This window comes from Salvelinus alpinus, chromosome 19 (genome assembly GCF_045679555.1).
Source record: "Salvelinus alpinus chromosome 19, SLU_Salpinus.1, whole genome shotgun sequence".
Lineage (NCBI taxonomy): Eukaryota > Metazoa > Chordata > Actinopteri > Salmoniformes > Salmonidae > Salvelinus > Salvelinus alpinus.
Genome location: NC_092104.1, coordinates 45,232,815 through 45,251,068, shown reverse-complemented (window position 1 = coordinate 45,251,068; position 18,254 = coordinate 45,232,815). Strand labels below are relative to the sequence as shown.

Here is an 18,254-nt window from a genome sequence, read left to right as displayed (position 1 = left end):
CCTAACCCTACAAGTTTACACAAACATATTGGACTTGAAATGTCAAAATGCCAAAATATTTACCCAATTTGTAGACAAAAGAGACCCTTCTATTTACTTATATTATATGATGTATAGTCTACTAAATTAATACTACTGTAAACAGTGCTCCTGACATAGGCCTCCTTGTTCTTTTGAGCTGTACTTCTACATTTTAGTCTCAGGGCGGCGCTGTCAAGCCTTCTAAGGGCTGTGACTAGATGGGATACGGTTTATGTCAGAATGGCACAGAATATATTTTTTATGTAGTCGGTTTAGAATTTAGGCAGCAGGTTAGGATAATTAACGTAGCAGGTTAGGATAATTCAATTAAGGTTCGGAAAAATGTTGAGTTAACTAAAATGCTAAACTGCGCACAAAACAAATCTACTTTAGACGTCAATTTGACAACTGTATTCAATCTAGCCGTAACCTCATCTAAAACGCAAATTGTTCTATCTGTGAGCAAATCATAGACACTGTGCATCACCGTAAACGTTCCCCCTGTCATTTTAAAGATGGTGGAAGGTAGTTCTACAACTGTCATGTCGGGCGGTAGAAAGCCCCGTTCTGTGGCAAACCCTCTGGATTCCGCGATCACCACACCCAGTGAACGAATCTTGAGAGAATGCCACAATTTATATATCGACAGCGAAAACGGTAAATAGCAAGCTATTTCTACACACATAGCCTACACGATCAGATCAATATAACAGCCCTGCATATTCGTCTTGCCTGCTGTGCAACAAAGTAGCAATTCTTTTAAAAGTTCACGCTTGTGTTACACGTGCTCGAATATTCTACTCTGATCATCAAGCGTTGTCTGTCACTATCCAGTAATATGTCACTCACCCCAAACAAACAGGGTATTTTACAGTGGTAAACTTCTTTGTGTTGTTGTTTTAACCAGGTCTTTAACCAAGTGTTTGGGTGTGTATTTGGCATTAAAGAAAATGTACAATATTGGTCATATGTCATATTTGTCATATTTTAAATAAGAAATATAGCCTACAGTTTGTCAGTGGTGGAAAACGTACTCAATTGTCATACTTGAGTAAAAGTAAAGATACCTTAATAGAAAATGACTCAAGTGAAAGTCACCCTGTACAATACCACTTGAGTAAAAAGTCTAAAAGTATTTGTTTTTAAATATACTTAAGTGTCAAACGTAAATGGAATTGCTAAAATGTACTTAAGTATCAAAAGTAAAAGTATTAACCATTTCAAATTCCTTATATTAAGCAAACCAGACGGCATCATTTTATTTTTATTTATTTATTGGCAAATAGCCAGGGGCACAATCCAACACGAAGACATAATTTACAAATGAAGCGTTTCTGTTTATTGAATCCGACAGATTAGATGCAGTAGGGATGACCGTTAAGTATGTTAATTGGACCATTTTCCGGTCAAAATGTAAGGAGTACTTTTGGGTGTCAGGGAAAATGTATTGAGTAAAAAGTACATTCTTTTCTTTAGGAATATAGTGAAGTAAAAGTTGGCAAAAATATAAATGGTAAAGTACAGATAACCTAAAAAAAACGATGTAAGTAGTACTTCAAAGTATTTTTACTTAAATACTTTACACCACTGCAGTTTGTTGGTCAGATCATGCTCTCAGGGCCTAGGACCTACTCTGTTCATGGCCTATTCCCTGAACTAGATAACATCATATGTTCATTTTTGGGAAATGAAGGCATAGATACATTTTTCAACCATTTTTTTCCCTTAAAAATGTGGCATAAGTAAATGTTGTGATATCTGGATAAAGATGGAAAACGGGTCTTAGAAAACATTGTTGGAAAAGGACCCATAAGTAAGCATTTCACTGTTAGTCTACACCTGTTTTCTGCGAAGCATGTGGCAAATAACATTTTATTAGATTTGATATCACGGCTTGCCTGACCCATACTGAAATGGTAGTGTCCAAAAGAAAGGAAAGCCGCCTGATCTGTGTATGTTTGTGTGTGTTCAGGGCTGGTGAAGATAGCAAGCCGACTGGGTCTCCGGCTCCTTCCTCCACGGAAGAAGATCATTGTGATGATAATGGGGAACCACTCTGCTGGAAAAAGCTCATTTATTAATTGGTAATATAGCTCCCTAGTATAACTGCTAAGGATCAGCACAGGCTAGGCCACAATCAAGAGCCGAGTCGAGTGTAGGAAGGAAGGAAAGAGAGCAAGAGAAAGGAAAAGGGAGAGGCAAATATGTTTGTTAAAATGAGGCTGACGAATGTCCGCACAGGAACATGGATTGGAGGTGCTACACGATACAGTATTAGCCTAGATGTTGTGGTCTAACAATCCGGTGATTTATTTATCCGAGACCTTTCCTAATGGAAAGAAAGGAATCTAGCAATTTAGTGAGGATGTGAAATACCTAAGAATGTAGATGTATGAGTCTGTTTAATGAATATGACATGAAAAGATTCTGTTTTTGTTTTGCATTTGCTTTGTGTCACATTTTCATTATCACTGTATCCTAAAGGATATCATGAATCTCATAGTCACACATACATTTGAAATTAATAATAACTATCAAGTTTGATTCTGTGATATCTTTTTTTCTTTTTTTCCCCCCAGTGATGGAATTTGTCAATGTGCAGTGCATTTCACACAATTGTTGACCCAATTTCAATTTCACATGCTGCCATTTCAGGTATGTCGAAGAACATATACAGAGAACAGGCGTTGCCATAGAAACGCAGGGATTTACATTTATAACAAGTGGTCGGAAAAGAGAATCGCTGACGGTAAGTTTGTAGCACCACGCCACCGCTGCTGTGAATGTCTCTCAAAACTCTTTTAACCATGTTATGAAAAACTTGCTTCCTATTCAGCCAGTGGCGATTGAATAGCATAATAATAAGCCTTGTGGTATGCTAATAATTGCATACCAATGGTTTACTGTTGCTGGCGCCATGAATCTCATTCATTACAGCCATAACTATGATCACTGGAGCCTGTTTTTGGTCACCACTGGTACATATTCAGGAAATCTGTACAGCGTTGGTGCTGTTATATTAGATGTACACTTTCAAATCATTTCCACTCATTTGGGATTTAGGCATATAGCTGGATCTACACATTGGTGTACAGTGCCCTCCGTAATTATTGAGACAGTGGCACACTTGTTGTTGTTTTGACTCTGTACTGCAGCACTTTCAAGTATAAATGATATAATGACTATGAGGTTGAAGACTGTCAGCTTTAATTTGAGAGTATTTTCATCCATACCGGGTGAATCGTTTAGAAATTACAGCACTTTTTGTACATAGTCCCCCTGTTATAGGGGACCAAAAGTATTAGTACAAATTAACCTGTACCGTATATATTAAAGTAGTCAAAAGTTTAGTATTTGGTCCCAAATTCCTAGCATGTAATGATTACACCAAGCTTGTAACTCTACACACTTGTTGGATGCATTGGCTGTTTGTTTTGGTTGTGTTTTAGACTATTTTGTGCCCAATAGAAATGAATGGTAAATAATGTATTGTGTTTTGGATTCCCTTTTATTGTAAATAAGAATAGAATATGTTTCTTAACACTTCTACATTAACGTGGATGCTACCATGATTACGGATAGTCCTGAATGAATCGTGAATAATGACAAGTCAAAGTTAAGAAATGCTAACCACTCACCATAACAATAACAGGGGAGGTTAACAATAACAGGGGAGGTTATTTTTGGGGGTATGATATTTGTGTCTTAACTTTCTCATTGTTATTATTCACAATTAATTCAGGACTAACATATTATATTCTATTATTTTCTTATTTACAAGAAAAGTGACTTGAAAATTACACTACATTATTTACCATTTGTATTTATTAACTTTTGTATTTGTATTAATTAGGGATCCCCATTAGCTGTTGCCAAGGCAGCAGCTACTCTTCCTGGGGTCCAAACACATTAAGGCACTTACATTACATATAAAATAATACAGTACATCATATAGCATTATTACACTACTACATATCTACAATACAAAATGTATAATACCACCATACTACAATGTACGTGCGTGTGCTAGCGCCTGCGTGCGTATGCATGTGTCTGTACTTTGTGTGTGTCTCTTCACAGTCCTCGCTGTTCCATAAGGTGTATTTTTACCAATTAATTTCTATTGGGCACAAAATAATCTAAAACACAACCAAAACAAACTGCAAATTCATCCAACGAGTGTCTAGGTTAACAAGCTTGATGTATTCATTGTGTGCTAGGAATATGGGACCAAATACTAAACTTTTGACTACTTTAATACACATATAAGTGAATTTGTCCCAATACTTTTGGGCCCCTAAAATGTATAAATAGTGTTGTAATTTCTAAACCGTTCCCCCGATATGGATGAAAATACCCTCAAGTTAAAGGGGATAGGCTGCACTCTGTATCATTTCATATCCAAAGTGCTGGAGTACCGAGCTAAACGAAAAGATGCTTCACTATCCCAGTAATTATGGAGGGCACTGTATTCACATATGAATGTAAGTTGCTTTGGATTAAAGCTTCTGCTAAAGTACATATGATATATTCCGTATATTACATCGGGACGTGGTTGCATCTTGATATATTACTCTACTTTTGAGGTCTGAAAAAATCGGACAAACTTTCATTTTATGACTTGAATAATGTCACTGCAGTGAAATTGCGCTCGTGTGAGTTAGGTCAGTTTAAAAAAGCAAGCGTGCCGGTACCACGTAACACGCAGATAATGCTGCACGCATTCAATCTAGTTTTGACATTATTTTAACTCCGTAAAGTTGTACAATGTGATGAGATGACACTTTTCTTGCTTGCTTAAGCGATGCCTGTGTAAACGTAATGGTACGTACAGTGGTGATGGCTCACTCTGCATGCTGCTCCATCCCCAGAGGGGCTGGGCTGCACGCAGAGAGAGAGAGAGAGCAGAGAGAGAGATTGGCATATTTGCAGTATCATCAGGCTAGGCAACAAGCTTCTCTCTTTCTTTCTCTCTCTCCCTCCCCTACCTTGGTGAAGGAGATGAAGATGAATAATGTAATTATAGTGAAGGACTGGAAGGATTATCTGCTTTATATACAGGGTTTAAAGCCATGCGCGAGCTGCAGCAAAGCCCCTGGCATTGAGACCAAGAATAACGCCTCGCCTGGCTACTCCAGGAGGAAGACATCTTTCTGACCAGCTGGGCTCCCAACAAGACCACACGTAGCTAGACATTTTCTGTCTGTTCCTACCACCTCTCTCACTATCTTTTTATCTTCCACAGGGAAATGCCACGCTCCATCTCTACCCCCATTTCCGACCACTCCTGGAGTTTAAAGGTAGGGTTTCCCCTGTCGTCGGAAATCCTTTCCAGTGTACCTGGCGTACGAGTCCGTTTGTGGCACAATTTATGTTTTTCTCTTGCGTGAGTAACTACAGAGTAAAATTGATTGTCGTCTAACTTCCACAGCTTTATGTTCTGCCTATTTCACAGTTTTTTATGCTGTATTCCTATTTTGAACCCATTGTGGTTTTCACAGCGGCAGGAAAGTCTGCCCACCTGTAACTTAATGACACATTTGTGTGCTTCTGTCCATTATTATGCACCTCAGAACCACCTAAAAGTGTTTACTCTGGAGCAGATTTTGCACCTGTTAAGTTTTCATCTATTCTGTTCAGGGAGGACTAAAACACAGACCATTTCACGGTAAACTGTTTTCCCTTTAATTAATGCAAACTTTACGCTGGTGTAAAGGCTTAAAAGAGCAATGCAATCAAAAACATGATTTTCCTGTGTTTTATATATATTTCCACACTGAGGTTGGAATAATACTATGAAATAGTGAAAATGATAATAATGAACTATTAGTGTAAGAGCTGTTTGAAAAGACCGCCTGAAATTTCATATTCATTTTCACTCTCAGGCCGTCTATGTTTTTAATAGACCAATAACAAACAACAGACAGTTTTCAGGTTACACGTCCCTCCCATTCGGATCCTCCAATTAGGCCCCTCTCTCAGACCACTCCCAGATAGTCCTAGCACGATTCTTGCTTGAGAAATTGCATTTTCCTAAGAAGCAATGTTTTGTAATTTTTTACACTTTTAATTGAAAACAATCACAGTAATTGTTACCCAGAAATGATTTGAGATAAAAATGGCTGCATTGGACCTTTCTTTTAAAAGTTGTAAATCTGACCCAAGTGACTTTGTCCACGGTATCAGAACATTGCATCAAATCTACTTGGCATGCATTGATTTCTTATTGAAGTCTTGGTTCAAACATGACCAGTGTAACCTACTGCTGCTTGGTTCCCTCCACAAGATATGTCTGTCTGATAGGAGCTAGAGCTTATAGGTGGTTTGTCTTGATGACTAACGCTCAATTCTGAGTCATCATAGTCTGACTGCGTCTCAGATGTCTATAATACTGCACACTACTTTTGACGAGAGCCCCGTTCCCTATATAGCGAACGACTTTTGACCAGAGCCCTATGGGGCCCTGGTCAGAAATAGTGCACTATATAGGGTGCCATTTGGGACCTCAGGGTGGTTTAACACTTCATCTGTGCTGCAGACTCTGTGCGGTTGCTTCTCACTGTCATTTATATCTCGGGGAGGTGGAGGTGAGACTGGGATTACATAGGACCATCAGACAAAGTCGTGCTGTCATCTTAGGAAAGGTGCCTGTAGAGCAGCTGCAGTAGGTTGGAGCTCAAATATGATGGCTACAAGGTAGCTGGTAACATGAATACAGTCTTGGTGGGTGTGTCCAAGGTGTCTAAGGCCAGGGGAGGGCCTGTGCAGTGCGGCTTCAGTGTGTCTCCACATTGACAGTGAGACGTGTACAGAGAGAGAGGGGGTTCACCGGGTGCAGAGTGCACACTGCACTGTATGGAGCTGTGAGTCACACGCCCCGTCTACGGCAGTGCGGTGGAGTCAGAAGGACAGGAGGAGGAGCGGCTGAGAAATGTCACGGCCGTTAGAGATGGATTAGCCAAGGCACCAGCAGCAGCCACTGCCACTGACTGAGGAGCCACAGGCCGCCCGCTGGAGAATCATCATGGATCTGTCCTAGATACAGCTAGCTATTTATGTCCACATCACCACCGACACCAACGCCGTTCTCCAAAGACATGTTGAGATGTTATTAAGCGGTGGAGAATGACTCATCAAAATCTGTCCTCCGTGAGATTATTGCCATTTGTTTGCTGGTTTACACTGTCTTTCAAGACTAATTTCTCTATTTGCTTGATACTCTTGTCAGAACAAGAGTGTGTACTCTTGAGGAACAGGTGTTTAATCAAGTAATATGTTTAGTGTCATTTCCACAGTGTTGGAACAGCAGTCTTTAATCAAAGTCTTGTCAAGAGGTTACATGTTCAGATCTCAAATTTGATGTACAGCATCAAAATGGCATGTCAAGTTATCCGTTTTGACAGCCGTCAGTTTGGTCCAACTCTGGTTGGGTATACTATACTACAGTACTTGAGTTTGCCTGGATTGGGTTTAACACAGGCGACTCTGGAGCCATATGTATCAAAACTAGATCAGCGCCCCCTGTCCCTACAATCTTATTAATTGTGACCTAAAAGGCTAAACTGATCCTAAATCGGCACTTCTACTTCGAGACACTTGATATAAACACCCCCCTGCCCTGTGCTGCCCCGCAGGGTCACGTTGTCTTGCAGTCTTGGGTGATGCAGCACTTTTTTGCAGCCTTTGACCTTATCCTGGTGCACCGGATATGCCGGGTATCTATCCCTCTGTCTGAGGTGGCGAACACAGCGCTAGCAGGGCCGGAATAGAATATCGCTCTCTTTACCTTTTCACATTTCAAGAAGCTTATTGGGGGGGGGGCCTCTTGCAATGAAGGAATCTATCCCATACTGGGTCAGCATGTCTGTATCTAATCTATTTGATTTGGCTATTTTTAGATGTTCTTCTTGTATAATGACAATGGTAAAAGCACAAGTTGTCTTCTGTCTGTCAACCCCTATAGGGCCGGACACGGGAGTCTGCGCTGCACCCGTAATGTCTTAGAACCGGACCCAACTGGAGCGCAGTAATGGGTGCTGGACCTCATTAACTGTGTTTGACATGCCCCTCTGTTGTGCCGTGAAAGGGACCTTGTCCTTGAGTCTTGGTTGTGTTGTGATTGGAGACAGGGCCGTGTGGGTGGAAATCTATGGAGACGTCTCATCTCGTCTCGAGCCGCTGGGGAGATTGACGCATTAGGGGAGCGAGCAGCCGCGTTGATATAGGAGAATGTTGTGAATGCTAATGTGCACCAACAGCAAGAGCAGCACAAGGCTGTGATTTGTACTGGCTGGTAACACCTGCCTCCCGCAATGATAAAGCCCCAGTGTCATCCCAAGTGGGGGAGGAAGGTGGGTATCTTTCTCTCAACATTCATCCTGTTCTGATTCTGAGAGGGAAGGGGTTGGGGGGAGGGTCGGTCATAGCTACAGTGCATGGTGTGTTTGTGTGTGTGTCATGTAACCCCCACTGTGCGTTGCTTCACAGTCGTTCTTCACTGGCTAGCTTTATGTCTCACTCCCCTCTGTAAAGCTGCCAGTTGAAGAGCTGTTGTGGGTAACTATGACTACAGACCTCTCTACAGATGGGGATGGTAAAGGCATAATTCAGACCTTACGAGTCAAATTGAGGGTTGATCTGAGGCCGTGTTTTGTTTTGGTCTGTGTAGAGGGTTTTTAGTGAAGTAGCCTACTGCACTGTACTACTTGCTCTGGATCCAATCAAAAGGTTATAGAAATTGTTTACAAATGGTTCATCCTAATTGTTACTGCAGGAGTATGCAAAATCGTTTAAAAAAATGTAGAATAGACAGTCCTTACGTTCTTGCAGACTAGCGCTGCGGGCATCGTCCTTAGCTTTCCAAGTATTGACGGCACTGCAGCTTTATGGGCAACAAATAAAACAGATTTAGGTGCTGACAACCTTCAACGGGACTCCACTTCTTATTTATCACCCACAAGTTCTCCAGAAGGGCCACACTTTAGTCCAGCCTCCTTTTACAGTGCCTTCAAAAAGTATTCATACCCTTTGACTTTTTCCATATTTTATTGTGTTACAGCCTGAATTTAAAATTGATTAAATTTAGATTTTTTTGTCACTGGTCTACACAAATAATGTCACTGGTCTACACACAATACCACATAATGTCAAAGTGGAGTCACGTTTTACTTTTTTTAAAACAAATTAATTACAAATGAAAAGCTGAAATGTCTTGAGTCAATAAGTATTCAACCCCTTTGTTATTGGCAAGTCTAAATAAGTTAGGAGTAAAAATGTGCTGAACAAGTCACATAATAAGTTGCATGGACTCACTCTGCATGCAATAATAGTGTTTAACATGATTTTTGAAGGACTACCTCATCTTTGTACCCCAATTATTTTTAAGGTCCCTTAGTCGAGCAGTGAATTTCAAACACAGATTCAACCGCAAAGACCAGGGAGGTTTTCCAATGCCTCGCAAAGAAGGGCACCCATTGGTAGATGGGTAAAAAATGAAAAGCAGACATTGAATATCCATTTGAGCATGGTGAGACACCAATTCAAATTGGTGTCTCAATACACTCAGTCACTACAAAGATACAGGTGTCCTTATTAACTCAGTTGCCGGAGAGGAAGGAAACCGCTCAGGGCTTTTCACCATACCAATGGTGACATTAAAACTGTTACAGAGTTTAATGGCTGTGATAGAAAACTGAGGATAGATCAACAGCATTGTAGTTACGCCACAATATTAACCTAATTTTCAGAGTGAAAAGAAAGAAGCCTGTACAGAATTTTAAAAAAGATTCCGGAACATGCATCCTGTTTGCAACAAGGCACTAAAGTAATACTGCAAAGCAATTCACTTTTTGTCGAGAATACAAAGTGTTATGTTTGGGGCAAATCCAATACAACCCATTATTTAAAAGAAACGGAAAGGAGCTAAGCACAGGCAAAATCCTAGAGGAAAACCTGGTTCAGTCTGCTTTCCACCAGACACTGGGAGATGAATTCACCTCTCAGCAGGACAATAACCTGAAACATAAGGCCAAATCTACACTGGAGTTGCTTACCAAGAAGACAGTGAATGTTGCTGAGTGGCCGAGTTACATTTTTGACTTAAATCTACTTGGAAAATCTATGGCATGACCTGAAAATGGTTGTCTAGCAATGATCAACCACCATTTTGACAAAGCTTGAAGAATTTTTTAAAAGAATAAATAACGGCCCCGTGTGGCTCAGTTGGTAGAGCATGGCGCTTGCAACGCCAGGGTTGTGGGTTCATTCCCCACGGGGGGACCAGGATGAATATGTATGAACTTTCCAATTTGTAAGTCGCTCTGGATAAGAGCGTCTGCTAAATGACTTAAATGTAAATGTAAATGGACAAATGTTGCACAATCCAGGTGTGGAAAGCTCTTAGAGACTTACCCAGAAAGACTCACAGCTGTAATCGCTGCCAAAGATGCTTCCACAAAGTATTGACACAGTGAATACTTATGCAAATTAGATATTTATGTATTTAATTTGCAAACATTAAAAAAAAAATGTTTTCAGTTTGTCTCTATGGGGTATTCTGTGTAGATGGCTATTTAATCAATTTTGAATATAACACAACAAAATGTGGAATATGTCAAAGGGTATGAATACGGTATGAATACTTTCTGAAGGCACTGTATGCACACAGACAGTCCCAATTCACTCCTTACCTCTTCCTCTTGGCCCGTTCAATGTTTGCAGATATGGAAGGTAGAAGCAATATGGTGGAAGCTCCACCACTACACTGCTTACACCTATCCAGACCTTATAGATCTGATCAAGTTAAAGGGTTCGGGCCAAGGGGGAGGGATAGGGAGCAAATTGGGTCCGGCTGACTTTGTTGGCGTGTGTTGTAGGTGTTACGGACTATCTGTCGGCTGAGATCTCCACCTCCAAGCAGAAGAAGTTTAGTCTGGTGACGTTCGTGGACACACCGGGCTTGGTGGATGGAGACATGGTCTATCCCTTTGATGTCAACCGCGCGATCACCTCGTTTGGTATGACTAATTTCCTTCGCTGGTGTGGCTTGATATACAGTTAACGCACACATTCTCACCCACACACACACCCTGATCCCGTCACATAGGCAGGACTGCATCACCTTGTGTAATCATTCTGGTATGTTGGTGTGTGGGGGAGGATGGGATAGCGCAAGAGGATCTTGTGTAATCATTCTGATGCCCAGTCACTTTACCCTGCCCATATCTACCTCAAATACCTCCTACCCCTGCACATTGCTCTGGTACTGCTACTCCCTGTATATAGCTACATTTTTGTGTATTTTATTCCTCTTGTGTCGCTATTTTTAAACTCTGCAATGTTGGGAAGGGCTCGTAAGCAAGCATTTCACAGTAAAGTCTACACACCAGTTGTATTCGGCGCATGTGACAAATATTTTTTTGGGGGGGGGATTTGATTGTGTCTTTTTATAAACGCATTCTACGTGGGGGTGCCTCTTTCCAGGGGAGCAGGCGGACCTGGTCTTTGTGTTCTTCGACCCTATGGGCCAGGCGCTGTGCAAGCGCACGCTCAACATTGTAGAGAAGCTGAGCGACAAGGTTGCGGACAAGCTGCGCTTCTACCTCAGCAAGGCAGATGAAGCCGGGAGGGAGACGGACAGGCAGGTCAGTTACTCTTTGACGATGTACTGTCCAGTTAACCTCCATCTAGATCCCTCTGCTGTCTATGCAGTGACTGGATCGATGTCTGTGGAGAAAAATGTGTGTTGGTTTATGCTAGTTGGTTCAAAATGGATTAGATTTTGAAGCACATTATGGCAGTTGCTGTGTGGTATAACAATTTTATTTAACTTGGCAATTTTAATTGCATCTACTATTTTTATCACATCATAATTAAGCAATAAGGCCCGAGCAGGTGTGGTATATGGCCAATATACAACGGCTAAGGGCTGTGTCCAGGCACTCTGCGTATACCACAGTCCTTAGCCGTGATATATTGGCCATATTCACAAATCCCTGAGGTGCCTTATTGCTATTATAAACTGGTTACCAATGTAATTAAAGCAGTAAAAATACATGTTTTGTCATACCCGTGGCATACGATCTGATACAGTGCATTCAAAAAGTATTCAGACCCCTCCCCCTTTCCACATTTTGTTACGTTACAGCCTTATTCTAAAATGGATTAAATAAATAAAAATACTCAATCAACACACAATACCCCATAATGAGGATTTTAGAAATGTTTGCACATTTATTAAAAATAAAAAAGATACATAAGTATTCAGACCCTTTGCTATGAGACTCGAAATTGAGCTCAGGTGCATCCTGTTTCCATTGATCATCCTTGAGATATTTTTACAACTTGATTGGAGTCCACCTATGGTAAATTAAATTGATTGGCCATGATTTGGAAAGGCACAAACCTGACTATATAAGGTCCAACAGTTGACAGTGCATGTCAGAGCAAAAACCAAGCCATGGTGTCCAAGGAACGTAGAGCTCCGAGACAGGATTGTGTCGAGGCACAGATCTGGGGAAGAGTATCAAAACATTTCTGCAGCATTGAAGGTCCCCAAGAACACAGTGGCCTCCATCTTGCTTAAATGAAGGAAGTTTTGAACCACCAAGACTCTTCCTAGAGCTGGCTGCCTGGCCAAACTGAGCAATTGGGGGAGAAGGGCCTTAGTCGGGGAGGTGACCAAGAGCATGATGGTCACTCTGACAAAGCTCCAGAGTTCCTCTTTGGAGAACCTTCCAGAAGGTCAACCATATCTGCAACACTCCTCCAAAGCAGGCCTTTATGGTAGAATGGCAAGACAGAAGCCACTCCTCAATAAAAGGCACATGACAGCCCGTTTGGAGTTTGCTAAAAGGCACCTGAAGGACAAGATTTTCTGGTCTGATGAAACCAAGATTGAACTCTTTGGCCTGAATGCCAAGTGTCACGTCTGGAGGAAACCTGGCACCATCCCTACGGTGAAGCATGGTGGTGGCAGCTTCATGCTGTGGAGATGTTTTTCAGTGGCAGGGACTGGGAGACTAGTCAGGATCGAGTGAAAGATTAACGGAGCAAAGTACAGAGAGATCCTTAATGAAAACCTGCTCCAGAGCACTCAAGACCTAAGACTTGGGTGAAGGTTCACCTTCCAACAGGACAACGACCCTAAGCACACAGCCAAGACAACGCAGGAGTGGCTTCGGGACAAGTCTCTGAATGTCCTTGAGTGGCCCAGCCTGTGCTCGGACTTGAACCGGATCGAACATTTTCTGGAGAGACCTGAAAATAGCTGTGCAGCAACGCTCCCCATCCAACCTGACAGAGCTTGACAAGATCTGCAGAGAAGAATGGAACAAACTCCACAAATACTGGTGTGCCAAGCTTGTAGCGTCATACTCAGAAGACTCGAGGCTGTAATCGCTGCCAAAGGTACTTCAACAAAGTGCTGAGTAAAGTAAGTCTGATATTTCAGTTTTTGCCTTGTCATTATGGGGTATTGTGTGTAGATTGATGAGGGGGAATAAACGATTTAATCAATTTTAGAGTAAGGCTGTAACGTACCAAAATGTGTAAAAAGTCAAGGGGTCTGAATACTTTCCGAATGCACCACGGCTGTCAGCCAAGCAGCATTCAGGGCTCGAACCAACCAGCTTATAATATGTGTTATAGCACATGCTACTTCCCCAAGCTTAGAATATTGCATACATGGAATCTCTCTAGAATACTTTTGTTTTCTTTTGTTGTTTTCCCATGAACAGCGTGTCATGATGCAGATAGTTCAGGAACTGTGTCGCCGACCGGGGCTGAACAAGTGTGGCTTTGAGATGCCCACCATATACATCCCTAACCCCCAGAAGGTAAGACATCATGGACTAAGGCTAGACAAGTCTATCCCAGAGACCCCGTTCAATATAAAACTCTGCACAAAGTCACAAATGTAGGTTGAAAAGTATTCTCAAAGCATTTCCTGATATTTCAATGTGTATGTACAATGAGAACAAAATGTCTTGGTGTTTTTTCACAGGATATTTAGGCCCTACCGCCCTCTGCCCCGTTTAGCTTGCCTCACAGTTAATTTGACAAAGTCATTCAAGTAGTGGTAAAGCTGAAGATTTCCTTTTCAGCTACTACTTTACCAGGTATTTTTTATACATTTCTACTGAACTGATAATTAATAGGGCAAGTAGGATATATATGAGGCTTTTATGTGCAAAATAATTATATTTTGAAACCATGTGGACGGATGAGAATTTAAAAAAATGTTTTAGTAAAATATTAAACCCATGACACTGTCCTCTGGAGGGAGGCTACGGAGTTGTTTCAGAGCGTTTCCGTCAAGTGTAGCCTACTCCCTGTAATCGATCTTCAGCTGTTGAACATAGTTTGGTTAGGTCTGGATTTAAGGCACTCTTGCTGTGGAAGGTAAATCCTCCTGATCAGGAGATCTGATGGCTGTGGATCGCTGAGAACAGGATGAATCACTTGTGTTATGACAGCTGGGAGAGTTATATTCCATCTCAGTGGGACTAGGGGTTATAAACCACCAGGCCTGATCAGCCACCTTTAGCAGCCTCAGACCTGAGTAATCGCTCCCTCATCCGTTGATCAATGGTCGTCAGGCTGTGCGATGGATGGCCGGTTGTTATTTGCATTTGTCCTGCACCAATGAATTACTGCTGAGAGAGGGAGGCCAAACTTTCCAGTCTTTCCTTCTCAAAACTCCAAAACACATACAGTAAATCAACATCAGAAGTGATCAAAATGCATTGTGTACTTTATGGAGGAGGATGTTGTGTGACCAAGAGGTTGGCTGCTTATTCCTCTGTCCTGTTGTCCAGCCGAGCCGGTGTGTGAACCAGATCGACGGAGTGTGTCAGACGATAGAGAAGACCATCAACCAGGCCGTGCAGAAGACACTGGACCAGCTGGAGAAGGACTGTGACCTCATCTCCTCCACAATCGACAGCAAATTGTCCCAGGACAGGTAAGAGAAGGAAACCGTAGGTATCTTAGTGGTTTGAGAGGTGGACCAGTAACCGAAAGGTTGCTCGTTCAAGTCCCGGGCCGGGTGACGGAAAAGTGGGGCTTGAACTGGCCACTGGAGAGCTGCTGGTGTCATTCTACCCTTGTGCCCTTTAGCAAGGCACTGAACCCCCAAAATAGGGGACCAGGCTATTCCTCTCTTATTGCCTTTACATGCAACAAAGCTCCATTAACCCCTGGGCTTCTGTCTGTCTGTGTTCCTGCAGGGCGGACGTGAGTTTCAACAGCAGTGTCCGTCTGCACTCCTTCCTGTGTGGAGCACTGGGCATCCTACTGCCATGCCTTTTCATCCTCAGCTTTGTCGTCAACACCCTCACCCCAGAGGAGCTGCAGGAGCTGCTGGGAGATGGGCTGGGCAAAGCCCTTGGGCTCTCCATGGTAGGTAACCTCTGACTCCTAACCCCTGACTCTAACATTCATACCCTGAATTTCAAATCGCCCCCTAGCCCCTCCCCCCTAGCCCCCTTCTGTAGATGCATTCCGACGCAGCTCTAATGCATTTAATAACTTGTCATGAGCATGACCAACCAAGACTCAGAATAAGAATAATATCCCGTTTGCCTCAAAATACTGTTCTAAATACTGCTGTTGTTATGCTCGTCTTAACAGGGTGTAGTTGTCTTTCTGTGGACCTGGATACCAGAGGATTTCCAGATATTGTTTGTGATCATATTTGGTGTACTCTGCTACTTTTTCTTTTGTCTTGCCAAGTATTTTGCCCGGTAAGCAGAATCACTGTTTCTCTCTTTTTCTCACGCACAAAAAAACACACACTACTCCATTGCTTACTCCATTGTTTTTTCCCCCTCATGGAAAACGTTTCCCACTTTGATTGACAGCCGTTGTCATGTGATTGTGTCCTCAGCCAAGGGAATAGGACTCTGACGAAGAAGGAGAAGAGAAGCCTCACAGAGTACAGCGATTACGTCCAGGATGTCGTCAAAGCCAAGAAGGTGCGATTTCATTGCAATAATTCTCATTCGGCAATTCGGTCGAAGAAGTTGTGTATTCAAGTGTGTCGATTTTAGATATATTTCTGAGGCATGAAATGCGCTACTGGGTACATATCATCTATATTCCATTCTCAACTTATTTCAACAGGGAAAACTATACGAGGAGTATCTCGCGCAGTGTGCTGCTGAATATGACTTCTGATAAGGGGCGGATCCATCGGAAATCTACATGCCGGACTTTCTCGTTGATTAATTGTTTTGTAGGACGTCTCCGTAAGTGTTTTCATAATCACACTGGTAAAGGGATCACATGCCTAGGATTGCACAATTTGGGAAGCTTTCTGGTACATTTATAAACATTTACATGCCACTGGGCGAAGTATTACTTTCTGTAATAAAACTCATTCTGATTGGCTGGGCCTGGTTCCCGAGTGTGTGGGCCTATGCCCTCCCAGGCCCACCCATGGCTGCGTCCCTGCCCAGTCATGTGAAATCTGTAGATTAGGGCCTAATTTATTGATTTCTATTGACTGATTTCCTTATACAAACCGTAACTGAGTAAAATCTTTGTTGCATTTTGCGTTCATATTTTTGTTCAGTGTATAACTCAATCTGTGAGATACAGTATATACTGTGAGAGAAATATAAAGTGCCTTTTTTATTTGGAAAACTGTGATTTAAGAAATATCTCAATCTGAAATTTCTCGTGACTTTTTCAGGATGTGTATGTATTTACATCTGAAAGCATGTATGGGACTGTTTACTTGTTTATAGGCTACCTTTCTTAAATGACTCTCTAAGCTAAAAAGCAAACTATTTGCTAGCAAGGTGTTTCTTGATGTCTTTTTGAAACATCTTAGATTCTAATGTTTGAACGTGCTTGGGGGATCCTTTAACATTTTGTAATGAATATGTTGTATTACAAACTACAGTATCAGTATTCTGGACAAGAAATCAAAAATCTCTATAATGCTGATTAACACTAACGAGTGTGTCGACAGCGATTATTTTATTTTTTTCTATGGGAATGCAAAGGTAGAGATGATGATGCGAACACTGTGTGTGTGTGGCAGGGAATGCCATTTTATAGCAATATATGGAGACACACCAACTCTATTTTAAAAGGCCAGATGTTTTTACCAGACTGCTTCCACATGGTTAGCAAATGAAATAGAACGGTCAGTTCGGTCAGTGCTTTCTCCTGCCTCCTATTTCCTTTCATGAGAAAGATTCCCAATACAGAATGTAGAATGGTTCACACAGCACAGTATAGTAGTGAAAGGTGTGAGAAGTATTTTTAAGCAATAAGGCCTGAGGTGTGGCATATCGCCAATATACCAGGGCTAAGGGCTGTTCTTAAGCACGACGCAACACGGAGTGCCTGGACACAGCCCTTAGCCGTGGTATATTGGCCATATATCACAACCCCCCCCCCCCCAGATGCCTTATTGCTATTATAAACTGGTTACGAATGTAATTAGAGCAGCACAAATAAATGTTTTGTCATACCCGTGGTATACGGACTGATATACCACGGCTGTCAGCCAATCAGCATTCAGGGCTCGACCCACCCAGTTTATAATCCTGCTTGTGAAGTGAAGCCCTGACTAAGCACTGATGTGTATTTCACCTCCTGAATGTCTCATGTTGTTTGGTAGTACATGGTTTTAATACTTAATTATATGGATTAGTATGCCGTTTGTCTTACTGCTAGTCTTTGGATCAGTGAAACGTAAAATAACTTACCCTATAATGCCTTCAATGAACACAGTATATAGAATATATTTATTGACCTCATAAGGTGCCTGTTTTGGGGTCATTTATACTTGTACAATGCAGAATACCTCCACTGTGTGCTGTTTGCAATAATGTTTCAAACTGTAAACACAAAGTTTGGGTATGTCTTCGATGTAGCATTAGGAAATAATCACAACTGAAGTTCTTGTGAAATGGTGCTGTTTCTACATGTATTGGTGTTCTTGTGTACTGGTGTTTCAGATGTTATTTATTTTTCAATATAATATACTTGTTAAATTATGTAAATGTATCCTGTTTTTTGCCTTTTCCTTAAAGCATATACTTTTTGCTTGTATAACTTCTAGAATGTCTTTCTTCAACCATCTGATAAGCCGAAGCCTAGTTTACGTGTTGCAGTGCCTCAAAGTAGGAGGCCTCATACATTTTTAAGCTATACTCTGTAACAACAATGTAATATAAGTTAATTAAATGTTTTCTGATTAATCCTGTGTATTGTTTTGT

The 18,254-nt window shown here is 41.6% G+C and overlaps 1 protein-coding gene across 1 annotated transcript; it reads left to right on the top strand.

Moving 5' to 3' along the window:
* The first annotated feature begins 490 nt into the window (after window positions 1-490).
* On the top strand, window positions 491-18,236 carry LOC139545707 (uncharacterized). Its single transcript, XM_071353761.1, has 12 exons — window positions 491-678; window positions 1,994-2,105; window positions 2,677-2,770; window positions 5,267-5,321; window positions 10,896-11,036; window positions 11,503-11,663; window positions 13,758-13,856; window positions 14,838-14,983; window positions 15,249-15,420; window positions 15,652-15,764; window positions 15,908-15,995; window positions 16,144-18,236. Exons 1-12 carry the CDS (start codon window positions 537-539, stop codon window positions 16,195-16,197), a joined length of 1,377 nt encoding a protein of 458 aa, XP_071209862.1. The 5' UTR covers window positions 491-536; the 3' UTR covers window positions 16,198-18,236.
* The last annotated feature ends 18 nt before the right edge of the window (window positions 18,237-18,254 follow it).